Raw genomic sequence first — 18,595 nt, 5'->3', positions numbered from 1 at the left:
GGGGGGGGGGGGGGAGCTCCCGAGGGATGCTCGGGGGGGTCCCGGCACCGGCTCCGCGCGGCGGAGCCAAACGGGGCCAAACCGGGGGGCCCCCGGGGGCCGGCACCGGGGGGGGGGGGGGGGGGGGGGCGCGGGCGGGGCCGCGGTTCCCTCCCGCCCCCGGTGCGGTGGAGACAAAGCAGCGGCCGCGGTGCGGCCCCGGGGCTCGGGGCCCGGCAGACAAAGCCCCGGCCCCGGCCCCGGCCCCGGCCCCCGGGAGCCGCCCGTCCGCAATGCGCCCGCGGCCGCCCCGCGCCGCGCCCGCCGGTGCCGGGGTCGGTGTCGGACCCGGTGCCGGTGCCGGTCCCTACCTGGCGGCCAGGCGCGGGGCACGGCGCATTCTCCCGGCCCGCAGCATGCTGCCGCCCGGAGCAGCGGCCCCGCGGGAGGGGCGGCGGCAGCGGGCCCGCCCCGCCGCGTTAAAGCGGCAGCGGCCCCGGCCCGGCTCGGTTCGGGGACAAAAGGCACGCCCCCATCCCCCCCAAAAAATAAAAAATAAAAAAAATACGGGGTTGGGGTCTCATCCCCGAGCCCCCCGCATCGCCCCCCGCGGTGCCCATCCGCCTGCCCGGAGCCCCCCCCGATCCACTCCCCGTGTCCCCGCATCCCTGCGCCTGGCCCCAGCCGCCTCAAGGCCGGTTCTGGAGCCCCCAGCCCAGCCCCGGAGCTGCCCCCAGAGCTCCTGGGCTCTGCCCCGCAGAGGGGGCGGCTGCTTCCAGCAGGCCTGGCTCCCGCAGGGCCCCCTCCCCTTGCACAAGAGCTCGGTTTGCATCTTGGTTTTTCGTCAGGCAGCCGAGCGGGAGCTGCACCCCCAGGCAGGGCACACCCCGGGGACCCCCTCGGCCACCCCTCTGCAGCAGCACGGTGGGCAGAGAGGGTTAAGTGCGGCTCCAGCACAACAGCACCGGTCCCTGCGGGCTCGGAAATAAGTAATTCCTTCCTCGCTGTCCTCGCACGGCAACGCCTCTTGGCTCCCTCCTGCTGCGCATCCCCGCTCGCTCGGCTGCCTTGTGCCTGCCCCAGCCTGGCGAGGCGAGGCGACGTGGGGTGTGCGGTGCCCGTCCCCAATGGTCACCCCCTGCAGGCACTTGCTGTCCCCACGGTGGCTCTGGGACACGTGGCTGCTGGCCAGGAGGATGGAAGTTGCACCCCAAAACGCTGCTGCACCTCCCTATGGGGTCTGGCCCCGCAGTGAGGACAGCGGGATGCGCTGCTGCGGGCTGTGTGCCGGCGGGGGCACGGCATCGGCACGGCCAGCACCGCTCCCCCGTGTCCCTCCAGCCTTTCACAACCGGGGCGCCGTCCCCTCCTGTCCCTCCCTCCTGGCCAGGAGCGTTCGGAGGAGCAGCATTGGCCCAAATCTGGATTTGGGGCGGGTGGGGAGCCACCTTGGTCAGCCCGGGTACGCTGGTGCAGGACGAGGGGGGAGAATCGCTGCTGGTGGCCCCCCGTGGTGCATCCCTGAGCGAGAGCACCACGGCACCACATGGTGCTGCCTGCCGTGCCCCCAGCACCGCTTGGCCAGGCACGGACACGGGTCCCGCTCCTCACCCGGCTCACTCCTGTCACCGCACCGACACCCGTCCGCGTGCCAGCTGGCCCCGCTGCCACCAGCCGGGTCTCCAGCCTTGTGTGTGAGCCAGGGAAGCCACCGGGAGCTGGCTGACACTGGAAGGACAGAGGGGACGCGGTGTGGCGCACCCCACGTTGTCCTCACCCACCAGGTTTCGCCTGCCACCTGCCCCAGTTGTCCCCAGATGAGGACATCGAGCCCCTCTCGCTCCGTCCCGGTCCTTTTCCCTTGCTATGCCATGGTTGTTGCAGTGGGGGAGGCACGGGGCACGCGCAGCCCCCCCGTTTCTGTAGGGCCAGGGCTCTGGGGGGGGTCTCTGTGCCCTACATCCATGGGTCGCTGGCACCAAGGGGGCTCTGAGGACGGTCACCGCTCTCTCCCATCAGAGCCTGGCCCCTGTGCTCCCAGCGGGACCGTTGGGAAAAGCAGTGGCAGCCTGGGCTCTTCGCTTCTCGTTCACTTAATGGGGCAGAAAAAACAATTAGCTTCGTAACTCACTGGTGGGGGGGGGGGTAAGGGGGCCCTCGCTACTGCCCAGCAGCTCCGGGCGCTTCCCTGGGAGCACGGCTTCGATGAAGGTGCCCTTTGGGGTGCAGGGGACACACTGGGGAACTGGGCCACCCCTTTACCACCCTAAAGCATCAGAAACCCTGGAGGCAGCGCGTCCCTACGCGGGGATCTCCGGGAGCGGGGAGACCCGAAGCCTTGCTCAGAGGGGCCGGGGCGTCACGGCGGCCGCGTGCGGAGGTCGGAGAGTCCCAGCGCAGCACCGGGGTGGGGGAGCTGGCGTGACTCAGCCTGCTTGCGAAACTCCTGTTTTTCCTCTTGTCTGGACAAGCCCGTGGCCTCGGACACCTCTGCCTGCCGGGGCTGGGCTCCTCGCACGGGGCAAGGCGGCACGTGGCGAGCGGCAAAGCCAAGGGGCAAAGGCAGCGCTCGCCTTCCCGCTCCGCAACAGATCCCGTCCCTGGTCCCCCATGCAGGGAGCACCTGGCGGTGCCACCGCACGCACCGTGTGCCACATCTACTGCCTGCACACCCCAGTGTGGGGCAGCGAGAAAGCCGGAGCAGGGCCGAGAGCCTCTCCTCACCCTCTGCTCCTCGGAGCCTGAACCGGGGCAGCGCACGGCGCAGCAATGCCCCAGCTGTGCCCAGCCCCGATCCTGGGGTGACGGCCTGCTGTGGAGCAGGGATGGGGCTGGAAGCCCCCCAGCCTCCCTGCACCCCTGCAGGGACATCCACCAGCCCTGGATTATCCCCGGCATCCCCTGACCCCGCTGGTCCCAGGAGCTCATTCCCAAAGCACGCCCGAGGTGGCCGCTCCCGGGGAGCCCCAGAGCCTGGTGGTCTGCACCGGGAGCCTCGAGCAAACCTGAAATCAGGAGGAAACTGAAACACAGAACCCCCAGTGTGGCACAGGGGAGCATGCTTCGATGGTGGCATTGCCCGGCAGGGGTCTGGGGCCCTTTTTTGGGCCTGTCCCCAGCTCGCCCCCATCCCGGCTGGAGGCAGGAACCCCGTGGAGCCCCGGCACGCGGCGCAGCGCAGCCAATATTTATCCGACACCACTTCCCTGCTGCTCCCCCGCGGCCCGCGCCTCCCCGCCCGGGCCCCGAACACACGCAGGGCCACGTGCGGGGCCACGGCCGTGCCCCGCGGGATGTCCCCGCCGAGCGATGACTTCACGGGGCTCGCCGGGACGGCGGCGAGGGGTCAAGCTGGAGCGGTCGACGCCAAGCGCAGGCGTTTGAGGGAAGGCAGAAGAGCGCCCACGCCAATCCCGCTCGGAGCAGGGGAGGAGGGCGGCCGCTCCCCCACCGCTCGCGGGGAGCCGAGCCAAACATCTGCTGCAGCCCCCGGGCTGCGCCGAGCTCAAGTAGCTGCGAGGAAGCCAGAGCCCGGCCAGCACGGGCAGAGCCTGCTGGAGCGCGGCGGTGTCAGCGCGGGCGCAGCCGTCCCCAGGGATGCCGTGAGCAGCCCCGGCCCCTGCGGCACCCGGCTGCCGAGCGGCGGCATCACGGCGGCACGCGACGGTGCCCGGAGCTGTGCCGGGAGCTGCCCGTGCGTGCCGATCCCCCTGCCCCGAGCCACGCGCCGCTCCAAGGTCCCAGCGCCCACGGCTGCTGCCACAGCTCCGTGTCGTGCCCGCAGCAGCTCGCAGGGAGACGATGCTCGCACCACGGCACAGTGCCACCTCCCTGCCCCAACAATAAACAGGGGCCAAAAGGAGTCCCCCCGATCCCAGCTGTCCCGGGGTCAGACGAGCGCTTCCCCGGGGCTGTGCACGCAGCACTGAAGCCACCGACCTTTTGTGTCCCCAGTGCCTGAAACGTGCTTCCGCACCGGCAAACCCCACCGAGCACGCGCTGGGTACACCCAGGGGGGAATAAGGGAAACTGAGGCACAGCCAGAGCCACCCAGCAGGTCCCTTCAGCCCCACTCCTGCACCCCAGGGGGACGCCCGTACCCCGCCGAGCCCTCGGCAGCAGGCGCAGGGCACAGCAGGTACGGCTCCGTGGTGCGGCGGAGCCCTCCGGGGACTTCTGGAGCATCCCAGGGCTCTGCTTTTTTGCTGTGCCAGCGTTGTGGGGAAGCGGTTGGGAACGGGCCGGATGACGAAGGATCTGGCAAAAGGAGGGCAGCGGAAAGCACTACGTCATGCAGGGCGCTCTCCAGCCCCGGAGACGTGACGGGGCGGCTCGGAGCGGGGCAGAGCTGACTGACATGCAGCACGGCCCCGTCCTGCACGGGAGGGAGCCTGAGCGAGCAGGGTCGGAGCCCCACCGCCTGGAAGCCCTGGCATTTTTGCTCCCGCCGTGCCAGGAGCTGCCGGAGCTGCTCAGACCAGGTCGCCGAGCACGTGCGCCGCCGGGGAGCAGCAGCGCAACCACGCAGCCACACCACAGAGCTGCAGCGCTGGTGCTTGGGGCCACGAGTGGCACCACATGGACGCGGGCAGGATGAAACCAGGCAAAACCCGACTTGAAAAACCCCTCCTGAGCCATCCGTGCCTCCTCCGCTTCCGCCTGATTCACACGCAGGTCCGCACACGAACGCGCCCAGCGCCGCTGCATCACCGCCCCCAAAATCACACGACAGCCATCAAGCTGCGGCGCCCCGGGGGGCTCCGGAGCACAGGAAATGTCCCCAGCCTGGCTGGGGGTGGGCAAAATAAAAGCATCATCACCTTCGGCGTGGCACCCACCCAGGGTCTCACGGAGGGCAGGAGGCAGCCACCAGGCACGCTGGGCATTGCTGCCTGCGGACGAGAACCGGCCGTGGAAGGGAGCTTTGTGTCCATCTGTGCCGGGGCCACAGCCCGGCGGTTTGTGCTGTCCCTGCCTGCGCCTTGCCCAGGCCCCGAGGACCGGCAGGACAGGGCAGGAGAGCGGCACCAGCGCACCAAACGCTGCTTTTAACCAGAGCCTGCTGCACGCTCAGGCCCGTGGCACGCACGGTGCCCGCAGCGGCACAAACACTTCCTCACCCTGCTGCCATCGCGCTTCCCCTTGGCCACCTTCCCCAGCACTGGCGGGGTTCCCCTGGGGCTCCCCCCACCACCACCCTGCGGGGTCCCCACACCGCCCACCCCGGCCACGGCTCCCCTACCTCGTGCCGCTCTCCCCCCGCAGAGCCGCGTCTCCGAGGGGCTTTGTCACCACGTCCCCGTCCCGGGGGATGTGACACGGCATCCCCCGAGCGGGCTCTGACCTACTGCCCCACAAGGCTCGGCGCGCGCCGGCGCGGTGCGTGGAGGAGCTGCCCCGGCAGCCCCGGGCCCAGGGGGGGGCTGCTGGCCCCATCTGCAGCGCGCGGCTCCTGCCCGGTGCATTAGCGGCACGGGGAGACGCGGCCTGGGGCAGCGCTGGGTTTCTAGGTCAGGCAGCCGAGGAGGCTGGATGAGGGGCTGCGATGAGCTTGGATGAGGGCTGTGCTGCCCTGACGGCAAGGCAGCCCCTCGTCCTGCCAGCCGGGGAGGAGGAATCCCAGAATCATTCAGGGTGGAGAAATCCTTCGGGATCACCAAGCCCAAGCACTGACCTGACCTCCCGAGTCCCGTCACTGCAGCTGAAATGCAGTGGGAAACTCAAAGCGCTACCGAAATCCAGGCAGATGACATCCACAGCCTTTCCTGCACCGAAGCGGGCCGGGCCCCTGCTCCAACAGCATCAGCGCCTGCTGCAGCAGCACCCGGCGCCCCCCAGCACCCGGCCGGGGACGTCCCCTGGGGCCAGAGCCCACGTTCTGCCTCACTGCCCTGCTCCAGAGGACCCCCGAGCCCTGCCGGGGGGCCATGGGGGAAAGGGCACTGGAGGGCTGTGACTTGGTCAGCGCACAGCCCTGGGTCCCAGGACCATGGCCAGTCCCCACTGGACGTCCCTGCGGATAAAGGGGTCCGGGGCTGCCCCAGAGGGGCTGGCTGCCCTCCCGCACCCATCCCCGGAGAGGGGCATGCAGCACGGGGCACCCAGCCTGCCCCTGCACCCTGCAGAGGATTCCCTTGGGGGCACGCTCGGAGCATCCCGCTCAGGGCCCCATGCAGGGATGGGGACCGCGATGTAGTCACCTGCCCTGGTCAAAGACACCCCGAGGCTCCCCCCAGGGACACCCCAGGGTTACACACACAGCTCCAGGACGAGCAGGGAGGGTGAAGGGGGGCGGTGGAGCCCTTCACCCCACAGCCTGACCCGCAGCAAAGCCCCGCTTCAGCCCCATCCACACCAGGCACCGCAAAGCCACCCGTCAGCCCACCGGGTCCCCCAGCCGGTGACACGCCACCTCTGCCTGCCAAGTGATGGGGCACCCAGGAGGGGACCGCGCTCGGCCAGCACCAGGCACCGGCGCTCACAAGCGCGGGGGGCAGCCCCTTGAGCCCCCCGAGGAGGGCTCTGACACCCCCAAGCCCACGGTCCCCAAGGCACAGCCAACGCGATGACACCCCCGGCCCCCCGCTCACCGCTGTCACACGCCTCCGAGCCACGTCCGGGCAGCGCTGCCCCAGCCCCAGGACGGGGGTGAAGCCGTGGGCTGCGCTCAGTTCCGCTAGGAGCTGACGTGACTACGGACACCCCACGAGGGCTGGAGCGGCACTGTCAGGAGGCCAAATACCTCCTCCTGCTCTGGGACAACTCAAACGCTGGCGTTATTTATTTTCTCATGCGCTGAAACAGGAAACCTCCAATATGCTGAAGCCCTGGACCCCCGCCAGAGCCAGGGGCACCTCGAGAGCTCAGCGGGAGCGGGACGCGCCTGGAAAGAAAATGCAAGCCCTGGGCGTGCTGGGCTGCACCCGGCGGCAGGAGATGCCCCTGGCCCTGCGGGTGGAGGGACGCGGGACTACGGGGGGCTCAGAGCGAGGGGACCCCGCTCCACGGTGCTCCCAGCCCCAGTGACACCCCTTGACAGTGACACCTCGGTGCCCTGCTCACGCTGGGGCGCTGAGACCCGAGCCAGCCTGTCCCACCTGTCCCAGCATGTGCCACCAGCACTCCCGGCTGGGCACAGGACAAACTGGTGTAAACTGGGAGAACCCTTCTGAACGCAGCAGCATCGGCCTGCAGCCCCTCACCACCTGCTTTTCTCAGCCCCCTGCTCTGGAAACACGTGAGCAAGCCGGACACCTCCTGCACACCAGGACAGCAGCACGTCCCAGGGCAGCCCAGCGCCGTTTGGCTCCCCAGCACCAGCACCGCAAGGGCCACGCGCCCTCGATGGTGGGAGAGCACCTCCTGGATGCGGGGACACGATGCACCCTGGCAGAGCGCGGTGAACTCCCCGCTCCTCCACCCCAAGCCAAAAGGGAGGCGGCAAAACCTCCAGGAGAGCCCGGCCCGGGCGCTTACCCCGTGGTGATGTCGTCGTCCTCCGTCAGGGTCTTCCCCATCAAGTCGCTGTCGCTCATGTAGCCCGACTTCAGCTCCACGTCGTCCGTGTCCAGCGCCTCGACCAGCTCCAGGCGGGAGATGTGGCTCAGCTTGCTGGGGCTGCGCATGGGCATGGTGTGCGAGTAGTGCGCCCGCTCGCCGTGCATGTACCAGCTGGGGGTGCCCTCGGAGCGGCAGCTGCCCCCCACCGACGGCGCGTCCCCGGCCTGCAGGCGGGGGCTCGACTGCCCGTAGCGCCAGGAGAGCGGCGAGGAGCGGTTCGAGAGGCTGGACACGCTGCGGGGGTTGGCTTCGTCGCTGTCGTAGCACGTCATCTCCAGGGAGCTGTGAGGATGGGGAGCCTGGGTTAGGGTCGGGGTCGGGGTCAGGCTCTGGCAGGCCCCTGCCTCCGGGATTTCCCGTTTTGAAACGTGTGGGGTCTCTGCCAGCACCGAGCCTCAGGATCCCCCATGGGGGGCTGGGAGCGTCCCAGAGGCTCCATCGCTGCATCCCACCCACCTCTGCACCTCCACCACCTCGGAGCAGGGGCTGGCAGCAACCACCAGAGGGGCAGCACCTTTGCGTGGCACCAGGGACCAGCCCAGCCCCACAGCAGCCCCCCGAGGGTCCTGCTGAACCCCGTTAACAGGGAGCTGTCAGGGAAAGCCCAGCTGCGCTGCCCAGAGCCGCGAGCGCAGCGGTGACGGGGAGCTCAGCTACTCCCCGCACCCCTCGGGGTGTATTTCGGGCAAACGGCATGTCAGGGAGCGATGCCGAGACTAAATTTAGACACCAAAAATGATTACTTCTTGGAGCAGCTACTCGGGAACCCACAGCCCTCGACTTGGCTCCGCACGCTGCTCTCAGGGAGCTATTCCCGAGCCGCGTTTGGGTTGAACTCTCCGGCAGGAGCACCAAAAGCCAAAGCCCGGCTGCAGCACGGAATTTAAAAGAGGGAACTGCACAAAAACTAGGAAGTTTGTTCCAGCGGAACTGAAAGGGGCGGCTAAAAGGGTGCAGTTTTTGTAGGAAGCACAAAGGCTATTTAAAGATGTTCTGCTGGCAGCTCGCAGCAGATGCAAGCCACGTCTCCGAGCAGGGCGCAGAAAGCCCCGAGGAAGCTCCTGCGGCCCCGCGGCCGGGCGCAAGGGCTGTCAGAAGCACGGTGACGTCTTCCAGGAACAAAGCCACGTCCTAGCGCGGGGACAGGAAAGGGTCAAGGCTCCTCTGGATGAAAGAACCCAGTGAGGAGAACAGCAGGAATGGCAGGAATATTTGTGGAAGGAATAAAATGGAGCGGCAAACCCCTCCCAGGCACGTGGGGGCAGGCAGAGAGCGTGCACCAGGAGGACACCCAGCTGCCAGAGTGCCCCAGGAAGAAAGCTGCGACAGATGGGGGCACTTTTACATCCGTGCTGGCTGTGGGGAGCTGAAGGAGTCCCCACGCCACGGCCCCAGCCCGCAGAGAATCTGCATCTGCTGCTCCTGGAGGAAAGCGGTGGTCCTCGAACCGTGCCCAGCAGCACAGGGCCCGAAGTGGCTCCGGTTTTGAGGAGCCCCAGGGCGCACCCAGAGGGCCGCAGGTAGCATCCGCATCGGGCACACTTGTAGGAACTGTTCCCAAGAGCAGAATTAGTGGGGGGGGGGGGTGGTGAAAAGCTGGGGAAGAGCTGGCCCGGCTTTGGGAAGTGCAGCCCGTCGGCGCGGTGGGGCTGCTGCAGGAGCTCTCCCACCAAATGCAGCTTCCAAAAAACCCCAGCTGCCAGGGGCTAAGAGGGAAAGCCCTCACGGGTGTGAGAACTCCTCACGGGACAGAAAGCAGGGGCAGGCTTCCCTGGGCTGCTCCCACCAGTTATCAGGGGTCCTTTTTCTCCGTGGCAGGGATGGGGCTGAGGCCTCCGCCGTGGGATGCATGCACAAATCATCGAGGAAAGGAGGTGACGGCGAAGAGACAAAACCCACCAGCAATATTAACTTAATCGCCCTTAATATCCTTGCCCTATTTCCCTAAGACAGGGGCTGACAGAGGATTTGCTAAGGAGCCGCTGAGCTGAGCAGCGCGCCGAGGAAGCGGCGGATGAAATTTGACACAGCTGAATGCAAAGCAAATGCAAAGCAGCCCTGACTCGGCGCGAGCAGCGCCAGGCTGCAAACGGGCTCTTAACGCCGAGCGAAGAGATTGCAGAGCTGTCATGGATAATTCCAGGAAATCGCTGGCTCGGGGAATGTTGCCACGGCCCCCATGTAAATCCCAGTGCCCGAGGGCTCTGCTCCCTCCAGCTCAGAGATCTGGGAAGCGCGGTGAGGATGATGAAGGTCTTGGCAAGCTTCTGGGTGAAGAAGAGCTGAATAGAGCGGGCTTCTTCAGCCTGGACAAAGCCGGCTGGGGGGGGGGGGACGGGACACGCAGGGGAGCTCTGTAATTACCAGTGGTAGGTGAGGGGGGACGGGAAGCCCCTAGAAGGCCCAGCACATTCTCGCCCCTTCCAACACAAGCATCCAGCGAGGCCACGAGGTGGCAACAAACACCCAGGGAAGGACACGCGGCTCCTCGATTCCCGGCCTCGCCGACGCCCGGCGCAGTCTCCCTGCAGAGCCCACGCTCGTAACTGCGGGGCCGGGGCTGGGAGGGTGCCCTGGGGAGATGCCCCCCCCAGCCACCCACCCACTGCCAGGCACGGGGCTGGAGCTGTCGGGCAGAGCCCGAGCGCATCCAGAGCAAAGCAGCAATCCTGCGGGGACCCCAGGGGGACACCCGGGGTGCTGTCACCCCAGCCTGGGGACCTGGGGCACAGCCAGCGCCCTCTCCCACCCGGGACCCCCAAGGGATGGTGCTGGTTGTGGGGAGGGGGCCGTGGGGTGCTGGGGCCTCACCTGTGGGACACCTGGGAGCCCCGCAGGCTGGACATGGTCTCCTCCAGGTTCTGCCGAAGGTCCAGCACATTCTGCACCGTCCTCTTCCTCTGGGACTCGGGGTCTGCGGAGGGACAAGGAGGTGGCTTTAAAGGGATGAAACACGGCTCTGAACGCAGCTTTCCCACCCAAAGCCCTCCCCAGGTCCGACTCTGCCACACGGACGGGGGGGGGTCACTGCGCCCCTTCCAGGGCAGCTGGTGCAGCCCTGGCAGCGCTGCTGGGCTCGGGGCACGGCTCCAGCCTCCCCGCGTCCCCAGCCCGCTCACGTGCGTCCCCGTCGGGTAACAGCCGTGCCCGCGCGGCTTTGATCCCCGATTTCAAGCCTTTCAGCCGTGGCCACGGCTTGCCATTGAACCGTGGCGACAGCTTAAAGGGCAGCGGGCGCGGGGGACGCTGGAGGCGGCTCCTCCTAACACGCCGTGGAACCCACCCAGCGCTTCGGGATTTGCCACGGCACCGTGAGAGCTGCAGGGACCGGGGGGACACCCCCAGCACAGCCCCTGGCAAGCTCCCCACCACACCAAGGCCACGTGTCCAGCACGTGAGCGGAGCCCGTGTCCCCTTGTCCCCGTCACACGCCAGCCACCTCCCCAGGCACCGCAGGCAGCGCCCAGGGGCTCGGCAGCGCTGCCCCATGCCGGGCTGCACCCCCGCCCCGCTGGGAAGCATCGCTGATCTCCGTCTGCAAGGCGGTGACGAGCACCAGCAGCCCCGATGAGACAGGTGAAATGGAGCAGGTTAAAGCCTGCAGCACCGAAGGCTGAGCCCCGGGAGAGCCCCTGGCCGGGGCCGGGTACGTGGGGGCGCCCAGCACCGCGCACACGCTCATGGGAGAGCGGGGACGGGGATGGGGACGTGCGGGCAGCGAGGGCGCAGGGGTGCGGGGCTGGCTTCTGTGCACAGGGCACAGAGGAGGCAGGGAGGAAACCCGGTGGCCAAGGCCACCAGTGCCAAACGTGTGATCCGTACGGCAGTGGAAGATGTCGGAGGCCGGTGGCCGTCCACCACAGCCCCGAGCTCAGCACCGCAGCACCTCCAGCTTTCCGTCTGCTGCCCCCGCCGCTGGCAGCGCTGCATCCCCACGGGCTGGGCGGGCTGGGACTCGGGAGCCACCTCTGTCCCCTGGGGCTCCCACCCCTGCCAGCTCAGCGGCGGCTCCCTCCCGAAAACGCTCGGCTGCCTCCCCCGCGGCCACCCGCGGCCGTTCCCACTGGCCCCAAGCCAGCGTGGGGCTGGCGCTGCCTCCGGAGGAGCGGCCGCGCGAGCACCCGCTGTGCCCCCAGCCACGCTGCGAGGCCGCGGGGTCCCAGTTTCAGGGTGCTGGCACTGACCCGGCTCCCCAGCTTCTCCCAGCCCGATCCCTGCTGGCTCCAGCCTCCCACCCCCCCGGCACAGTTCGCTCCCCTGGCCCGAATTTTTGGCCGACCATCGAGGTCGCTCCAACCTCTGGAGATGCTGCGGGAAAAGCTGCAGCTTTCACCTGGGAGAGGGCCAACCTCCGGGAGCTGCTCTCCCACCTCTGTGCACACCCCTGCCGGCACTGAGGTGCCACAGGGTGCGGGCAGGGGCGGTGGCACCACCTGGCAGCGGGGTCCCTTCCCCAGGTGACCGGGGCTGGCCGAGCCGCTGCGTGCCAGAGCCGAGCCGAAACCGGAGCCGGCTGGAGTGTGGGAACGGCGCGAGCGCGCTGGATTCCTCCCCTCATCGATTTAGCAAGCCTGCTGCAGCCAGATGTTTCCAGCTGCCAGCTCACGGAGCAGCGGGTCAGACAGACATCCCACCTCGGCCGGGCTCGCTTCCCTGGCAGTGACGTGTCCCGCCGTGTCCCCTGCTCGGCCGGGGCGGCGTGCTCGGGGCCGTTTCCTCCACCCCAGCTCTGGAGCACGGCCCCGCCGGCAGCCCCTGGCCGCTCTCTCAGGCTCCATCCCACTGCAGCCCCCGGCTGAGCACCCCCTAACCCCACCGTGCTGAGGAGGTGACACAGCCGCTGTCCCCAGCCTCGAGCAGCTCTCCTCGCCCCGCTGCAGCTCTGTCCCTCGCCTGAGCGCCCTCAGCTCCTTCCAACGTCAGCGAGCAAAATTCGGCTCTGATTCACAGGAGGGGAAACTGAGGCAGGAAGCCCGGACCCCCCCACGGACCCAGCCGCCCTCCCACCCGTGCCCGGCGTGGGGCTGCCAGCTTCCCCGCCTGCCCGACGGGGCCCCACCGCGGCCTCGCGCTGCAGACGTGGCCAAGTACGTCAGGGAATGAGGAAACCATCAGCTCCCAGCGGCTCGGGACGGCTCCTTTCAAAGGAGCACATGGCCAACACCTCCCGCTGGGGCCGGGCAGCTCCGCGTCCGTGGGACACGTGTGCCCCATGTGCCTTGGCAGGGAAACCCGGGGGGGGGGGGTGCACACGCGCGCTGCCCGAGCGCTCCATCGCATCGCGCGCGTGCTCATGTGGGGGCCACATGGCAGCAGGAGCCGTGCGGCCGCGGGAAGGTGCGTGTGTGCGCGCAGCCCTGTGACCGTGCAGACGCGCACGCACGAGGACGGCAGCAGCAGATGCAGTCGCGCAGCCAGCCACGCACGCGGGCAGCGTGCACCAGGGGTGCGCTTGCCGGGCTGGCACGGCACACGCTGGTCCCGGCGTGACACTCGCACGCGTGCGTTTTCTTGTCCCCGACCCACCCTGAGCGGTCTCGTTTCGGAACGGGCCGGGAACGGGCTCCCGGTGACCCGGCGAGGTTTTACACGGCAAGCAGGGATTGCCTATAAAAGGCCTCGCAGCGCGCCCGAGTCATTCCGGTGGGCCCCTATGACACGGTAGCTGCAACAATTTTCCCCAGGCTGTGAAACGTTTTTACCCCTTGCTCAATTCCTTCCAGAGTACTGAAGAAAACGCCAATAACCTCGGCAATAAAAGCCGCTCTCTGGGGGCAGCGAGGTGCCCGCAGCGCAGCGGAGGCTCCCCGGCTCTGCAAACCCCCGAGTTGGACGCGCGCTGCCTCGGGCCGTGCTCCCAGCTGCGCTTAGGGACGGATCGGGGCCATGGGGAGCCTGCCCGAGCCCTCCTGCCCCTGCCCACGTGGCCTCCGGCCTCCAGCCCAGGCTTTTTTGCTGTGTTTTCCTTGCAAACCCTCTGCTCCGGCACCCAGAGCCCGACGCAGCTTGGGGGGAGAGCGGGGAGCCCAAGACAAGACCCAAACCTTCCTTCAGGTCCCAGCCTGCAGCGTGCGCGTCGGTTCCCCCGGCGTGGCCCGCCGACAGCGGAGCCTTTCCATCTGGAGGCAAATGGCTTTATCTTACACTTCTTGCAGCTCTGATTCATGCTCCTGGACGGCTGGGCAGGGGGATGGTCACACCGTGCAATCCTTCTCCCTGTGGTTTAATTAATTCTTCCTTCCCCCCACGGCCACCCAGCGGGCTAAACGAGCGGTGGAGATCGCTAACGGGACTCTGTGGGGTAAGTGCCAGGTCCCCAGGGTTTGCATCCACCACCGGCCTCGTTTTCTGGGCCAGCTCGAGCTCTTCCCACCCCATCCCCGCAGTCTGGTGTGACTCGGGCTCCCTGCGTGTTGTGGGATCCCCCAAACCTCCGGGTCACCCCTCTGTACTGGGACAGAGCGCAAGCCTGCCGCCTGCCCGTGTCGGAGCGGACCAAGGGGAGTGGTGTGGGTGCTGTCCCCAGAGACCTGGATAAAGGCGGCAGCCCCGGGCTGGCGGAGCCAAGGATGCTCTTTGCTGGGGAGGCCGAGGCACAGAGCCGCCTGCTGATGGGGACAGCGTGCCCACGGCCCGAGCCTCCCGGTGAGCGCTGTCCCCTCCTGGGACGCGGCGAGAGAAGGAGAGAGGCCAGGACCCCGCTTTGCAGAGCCACCCCGCGTCTCTTGTCGGGCTGGATCCTTCTGCACAAAACCGTGGCTCTGCAGGAGGCTCCAAAGGCAGCCGGGAAGGAAGCCCCATCCCCTACAACCACACACCATACCCATAACAGCACCGTCCCCATAACCAGGGCCGTCCCCCTCCCCACGGCAGCACCCATCACCGCGCCGCCCCGCTCCCCTCCCAGAGCAGCCCCGCAGCGCGCGCAGGGGCCGTGGGCTCCCCGCTGGCAGGCGAGAGCAGGAAATCAGCAGCGGCGCAGCGGTGACAGGCCGGGACTTCAGCCGAATCAGCACTTCTGGGGCGAGGGCTGCTGCTAAGCCTTGTGAATCGCTTCTCCTAATGAGGGCAGGGCTGCGAGACCTGGAGCCTGAACCCGGTCTGGCTCCAGCAAGCCAAGCTTTTAAAAGGGATTCAGACTTTCTCAGGCTAGAGCAGCCATAAATCTAGTTAATTGGGTCTCTCCCGTACACGACTTTCCAAGTGAACCCGCCGGAGAGATCCAGACTGGGCCTCCAGCCCATTTGCGGGTTTCTTTCAATGGATGCTGCGCTGGGCCCCGAAGCACCCCACCTGCGCATCCAAAGCACAGCTCCTTTTTCTTCAGCGACACCTTCAAGCTGCTCGGCACATCCCACCTCCGCGCCTCGCTCTGCGCCTCCGCCTGGGGTGCCCAAAATCCCCCCGCTGGGGCGGACCCTGCCCCGTGGCCCAGCCGCTCTCACCCCGCGGCGGAGGAAGTGGGAGCAATCCGACGCTCCCCTCCCCGGCGCTGCGGGTTCCAAAATAACCCAGAGGAAACGCCAGGAGCCTGGGAGCAGGGCGGGATGGACGGCAGAGGGCAGGGGCTCGCCCCGATCTGCACGCCCAGGGGTGCCCCGGGGCGCTCGCTGGCTTCTGGAGAGCAAGCACAGGGACAGGGGGCACGCGGTGGCACCGCCCGCCTGCCCTGGATGCACGCGCTGCGAGCGGTGCGTGCAGCTGGGGTCGGTCCCCAGCCCGCTGCCCTGCAGAGCAGGGTTAGCCCAGGCATGCGTCACCCCGTCCCTGTTTCCCCCCTCCATGGATTCGCCGTCCCCTTGGGGCACCGCGTTATTTGTGCGTGCGTCGGGCTGCCCCGCGCATCCCCTGGCTAGCAACGCTCAGCCCTGGGATCTGAGGTGCCCCTCGCCGCTGCGGCATGCCGCCTGTAACAGCCACCAGCAGACGCTCGAGGGGATGCTGCAGACCCCACGCAAAAAAGGAAAGAAAAAGGAACAGAACCGGGGGGACAAAAGCAAAAAAAAAAAAAAAAAAAAAAAAGGAAAACCTCGAGGCAGAAGGTGCGGGCGGGCCTGGGGGCCCCGGAGCAGCCGGCGGCAGCAGGTTCATGCTCCCCACACGTCACGAGACACGGGTCGGACATTGTGGAAATTCAAAATTCCAGATGGCTCTTTGGGCTTTTTTTTTTTTTTTTTTTTTTTTTCTGTCTCATTTCCAAGGCAACAAGACTCGCTGTCATCTGCTAGTTGCCATAGCGATTTCACCTGATTCTGCTTCGGCAGCGCAGCGGAAGAGAAAGCCGGGCGAGCTCTGTGCTGCCGCGGAGCCACGAGCTGGTGCGCGTTCAAAGTTCCTGGGGAGAGCAAGAGATAAATGGGGCTTTATCCGAGGAGGCAATGGGCTGATTCACGGGATCAAAGGAAGGAACTGCGGGTTTCTGTAGCACAAATCAGCCCTTCACTTAACTGCTTCGACGCCCTCCAGATGTGCCGCACATCTGGGGACGTCGCCGCGCCCCGCGCCGAGCTCTGCCTGGCGGAGGAGGGGGTTTGGGTGTCGGGGGTCCCGTGCCCGCTTCTGGCTGGGTCTCAAGGACCGAGCTGGGCTCCTGCAGCGATCCGAGAGCAGGGTGGAAGAAAAGCGGCCAACGGCAGGTCCATCGCCCACAGCCACCTGCAATCCCGGCACAGCCCTGCCCCAGCAGCCCAGGCAGCAGCTCTGGGGGGCGCAGAGCACCCCCGGGCAGCCCGCAGAGCCCCCTGAACCAGGATGCAGCACCCTCTGCGACTGCAAGGACGAAGCCTGGCACCGTCTGGCCTCCCCAAATTCGGGGTTAGGCAGGACACACCACGGGGAGCTGCACGCAGCCGGCCGCAGAGAGCGCTTGTTTGGCATCGGGCGCGCTCATCGCCCGGCCACGTGCGCCGTCACCGCCTCAGTGGCCCCGCTATCGCTGCGGGTGCTCCAAGACGTGGCCATGCACCGAGCCCAGCTGCAGCACGGCGCTCGGAGTCGTAGACCCACACTCACACCGGGGCCCCGCAGAGGCTTTACAAGCACCCACCTCCCTGCCCCAGGTGCTGGCACGGCCGGGCAGGCCCTGCCGCGAGCACCCGCGGAGAGAGCGAAGGACTCGGGAGCTCCCGGTCCCTGATAGCCGCGCACTGACTCGCGGTCATATGCCCCAGATCAGCAGATCTGACGATGCTCCAGGAGCCATCCTGCCCTGCCTGAGGCTCCCTTCTGCCGTTTGCATCCTCGCCGAGGACAACGAACGCCTTGAGCAGGGCCTGGAGGGCTGAGAGAGGACACTCGGTGCTGGCAGGATGCTTGCGGGTGGCAGCCACCCAGGAGAGCGGCGCTGCTGGCGGGCAGAGCCCCCGCGCTCATTCCTCCTTGCTCTCACTGCCTGCCATGAGCCCAGGGCTGGCCAAAATGGGGTTTGTGACCCCGCAGGCCTGTCCCCTTCTCAGCCCACGTCCCCATAGCCAGGACTGAGGGCGGGCAGCTCCTGGCTTGCTCTGGCTCCAATTTGCAGGGAGCAGCGCTCCAAGCGCCAGCGCAGTCATTAGCGCAGCCAAACTCCCCGCGCCCGGCCAGAACACAGCCATGCTTGGGGAAGCTTTATACTCGGAGACAAACAACTCACATTTTGCTTTTTAACTGTTGGAATCGCACCCACTGGGACGGAGCGAACAGGGAGCCTTTTGTCCCCTTCTCCTTGTGACTGAGAGCTTTGTGCAGAGCAATGCGTTGCAAACACAATTCTCCGCGGCCTCAGCTGGGCTCCGCAGCTCTGGTAGACACTTGGTCTGTCTGTCCATCACCCGGCCAGCCAAGGAGCCCTCGTGCAACTCCAGCAAGAAGGCAAAATGTCCTCCCTCGCTCCCCAGCCAGCCGCAACCCGCAGATGTGCTCTGCCCAGCGCGTCTCCTCGCTGAGCTGCTTCGCAGAGCCGCCACGACAACCCCGAAACGCGGCTGGGGGGAAGGCAGCAGCTCAAGAACCAAGCTCAGAAAGCCAAACTGCACAGGGCCATGGGTGACAGAGCTGCTCCTTTGGGTTACAGCCCGCTGGGAGCGAGGACGAGCAGCCTGCCTTTGCAGGGAGCATCTCCGACCGTGAAAAATCCCAGCACAGCACGGTCAGAAGGACCAGGTCACTGCCGACTTCCAGGGGAGGTCCCAGCCACCTCTTGGGGAGGGGACTCCGGAGACCCCCTGCCACGGCAGAGCTCCTGAATTCAGAGCTCACCAAGCTGCTGCAGGCTCTGGTGCTGCCACCCTGGACGAGAGGCAAGGGACGGCGTGCCTGGATCAGGCCGTGTCCTCGAGGCATCGGCGAAGCCTTTCCTGGTGTCCCCGGGACAGCCCCGGGGAGCGAACCCAGCCGACGTTCGCTGCAGGCTGCTTTGTGGCTCTATTGTTGCCACCCCCTCCGGGGGGAGGGAGATAACCCAGGCTATTTTTACTCCCATCTGGGGAATCGCTTCCCTCCAAAGTACGCTGCCACAATGCTAATTTTGAGGCTGATGATTAATTGATGTCAGGCTCATTAGGGGGCCAACGGATCCCTCTTCCCCGGGAGCGCCAAGGACAAGGGGGACGTGTTTTGACAGATGTTGCTCGAGCCGCGTGCGAGTGACGTCCTAACAACGGAGGAAAATAGGAGCCATTACCATGGAAAGCCCTGGAAATGGGAAGGGAAGTGCCTGCACGCGACCCCGCCGCCCTTCCCCGCGCACCCCCTAATCAGCCCTTCACGCTCTGCCCTGCGTTACCAGGGCTTTTCTCCCGGAGATAAACGGCCATTGTGTGCCCGCGGGGGTAACCGAACCCCCTGCCGGCAGCACCGCGGGGAGCGGGGAGCTCTTCTCCCCCCCCAGCCTCGCAGGAGGGCCAGGTGCCAAATCCAGCCCGGCACCGGGAGCTGCAGCCTGCGGGCGCGCTGCTCGTGCCCCCCGCGGGGTGCCCTGGGGCCGCTCCTGCCAGGCACGGGGTGCGATTCCCCCCCCTGGAAATCGTGGCTGAGGACCGCGGCGCTCCGCGCACATTTTGGGGTCCTGCCCCGCGGC

At 67.3% G+C, this 18,595-nt stretch overlaps 1 protein-coding gene across 7 annotated transcripts in view; it reads right to left on the bottom strand.

Moving 5' to 3' along the window:
• The window catches only part of NAV1 (neuron navigator 1), a 48,183-nt gene that overhangs the window by 15,970 nt on the left and 13,618 nt on the right, over positions 1-18,595 (bottom strand). For 6 of the 7 annotated variants that reach the window (XM_035347298.1, XM_035347300.1, XM_035347299.1 and 3 more), the window contains 2 exons: positions 10,351-10,453; positions 7,456-7,821 (listed from right to left, as the gene is read on the bottom strand). In XM_035347298.1, coding sequence (XP_035203189.1) covers positions 7,456-7,821; positions 10,351-10,453 — 469 coding nt within the window. Of the gene's footprint in view, positions 1-350; positions 492-7,455; positions 7,822-10,350; positions 10,454-18,595 lie in introns of those variants that run through there. The other variant, XM_035347304.1, reaches the window with a different exon arrangement.

The sequence above is a fragment of the Oxyura jamaicensis genome, chromosome 26, assembly GCF_011077185.1.
Source record: "Oxyura jamaicensis isolate SHBP4307 breed ruddy duck chromosome 26, BPBGC_Ojam_1.0, whole genome shotgun sequence".
Classification (NCBI taxonomy): Eukaryota; Metazoa; Chordata; class Aves; order Anseriformes; family Anatidae; genus Oxyura; species Oxyura jamaicensis.
This window is presented reverse-complemented; position numbering and strand designations above follow the sequence as displayed.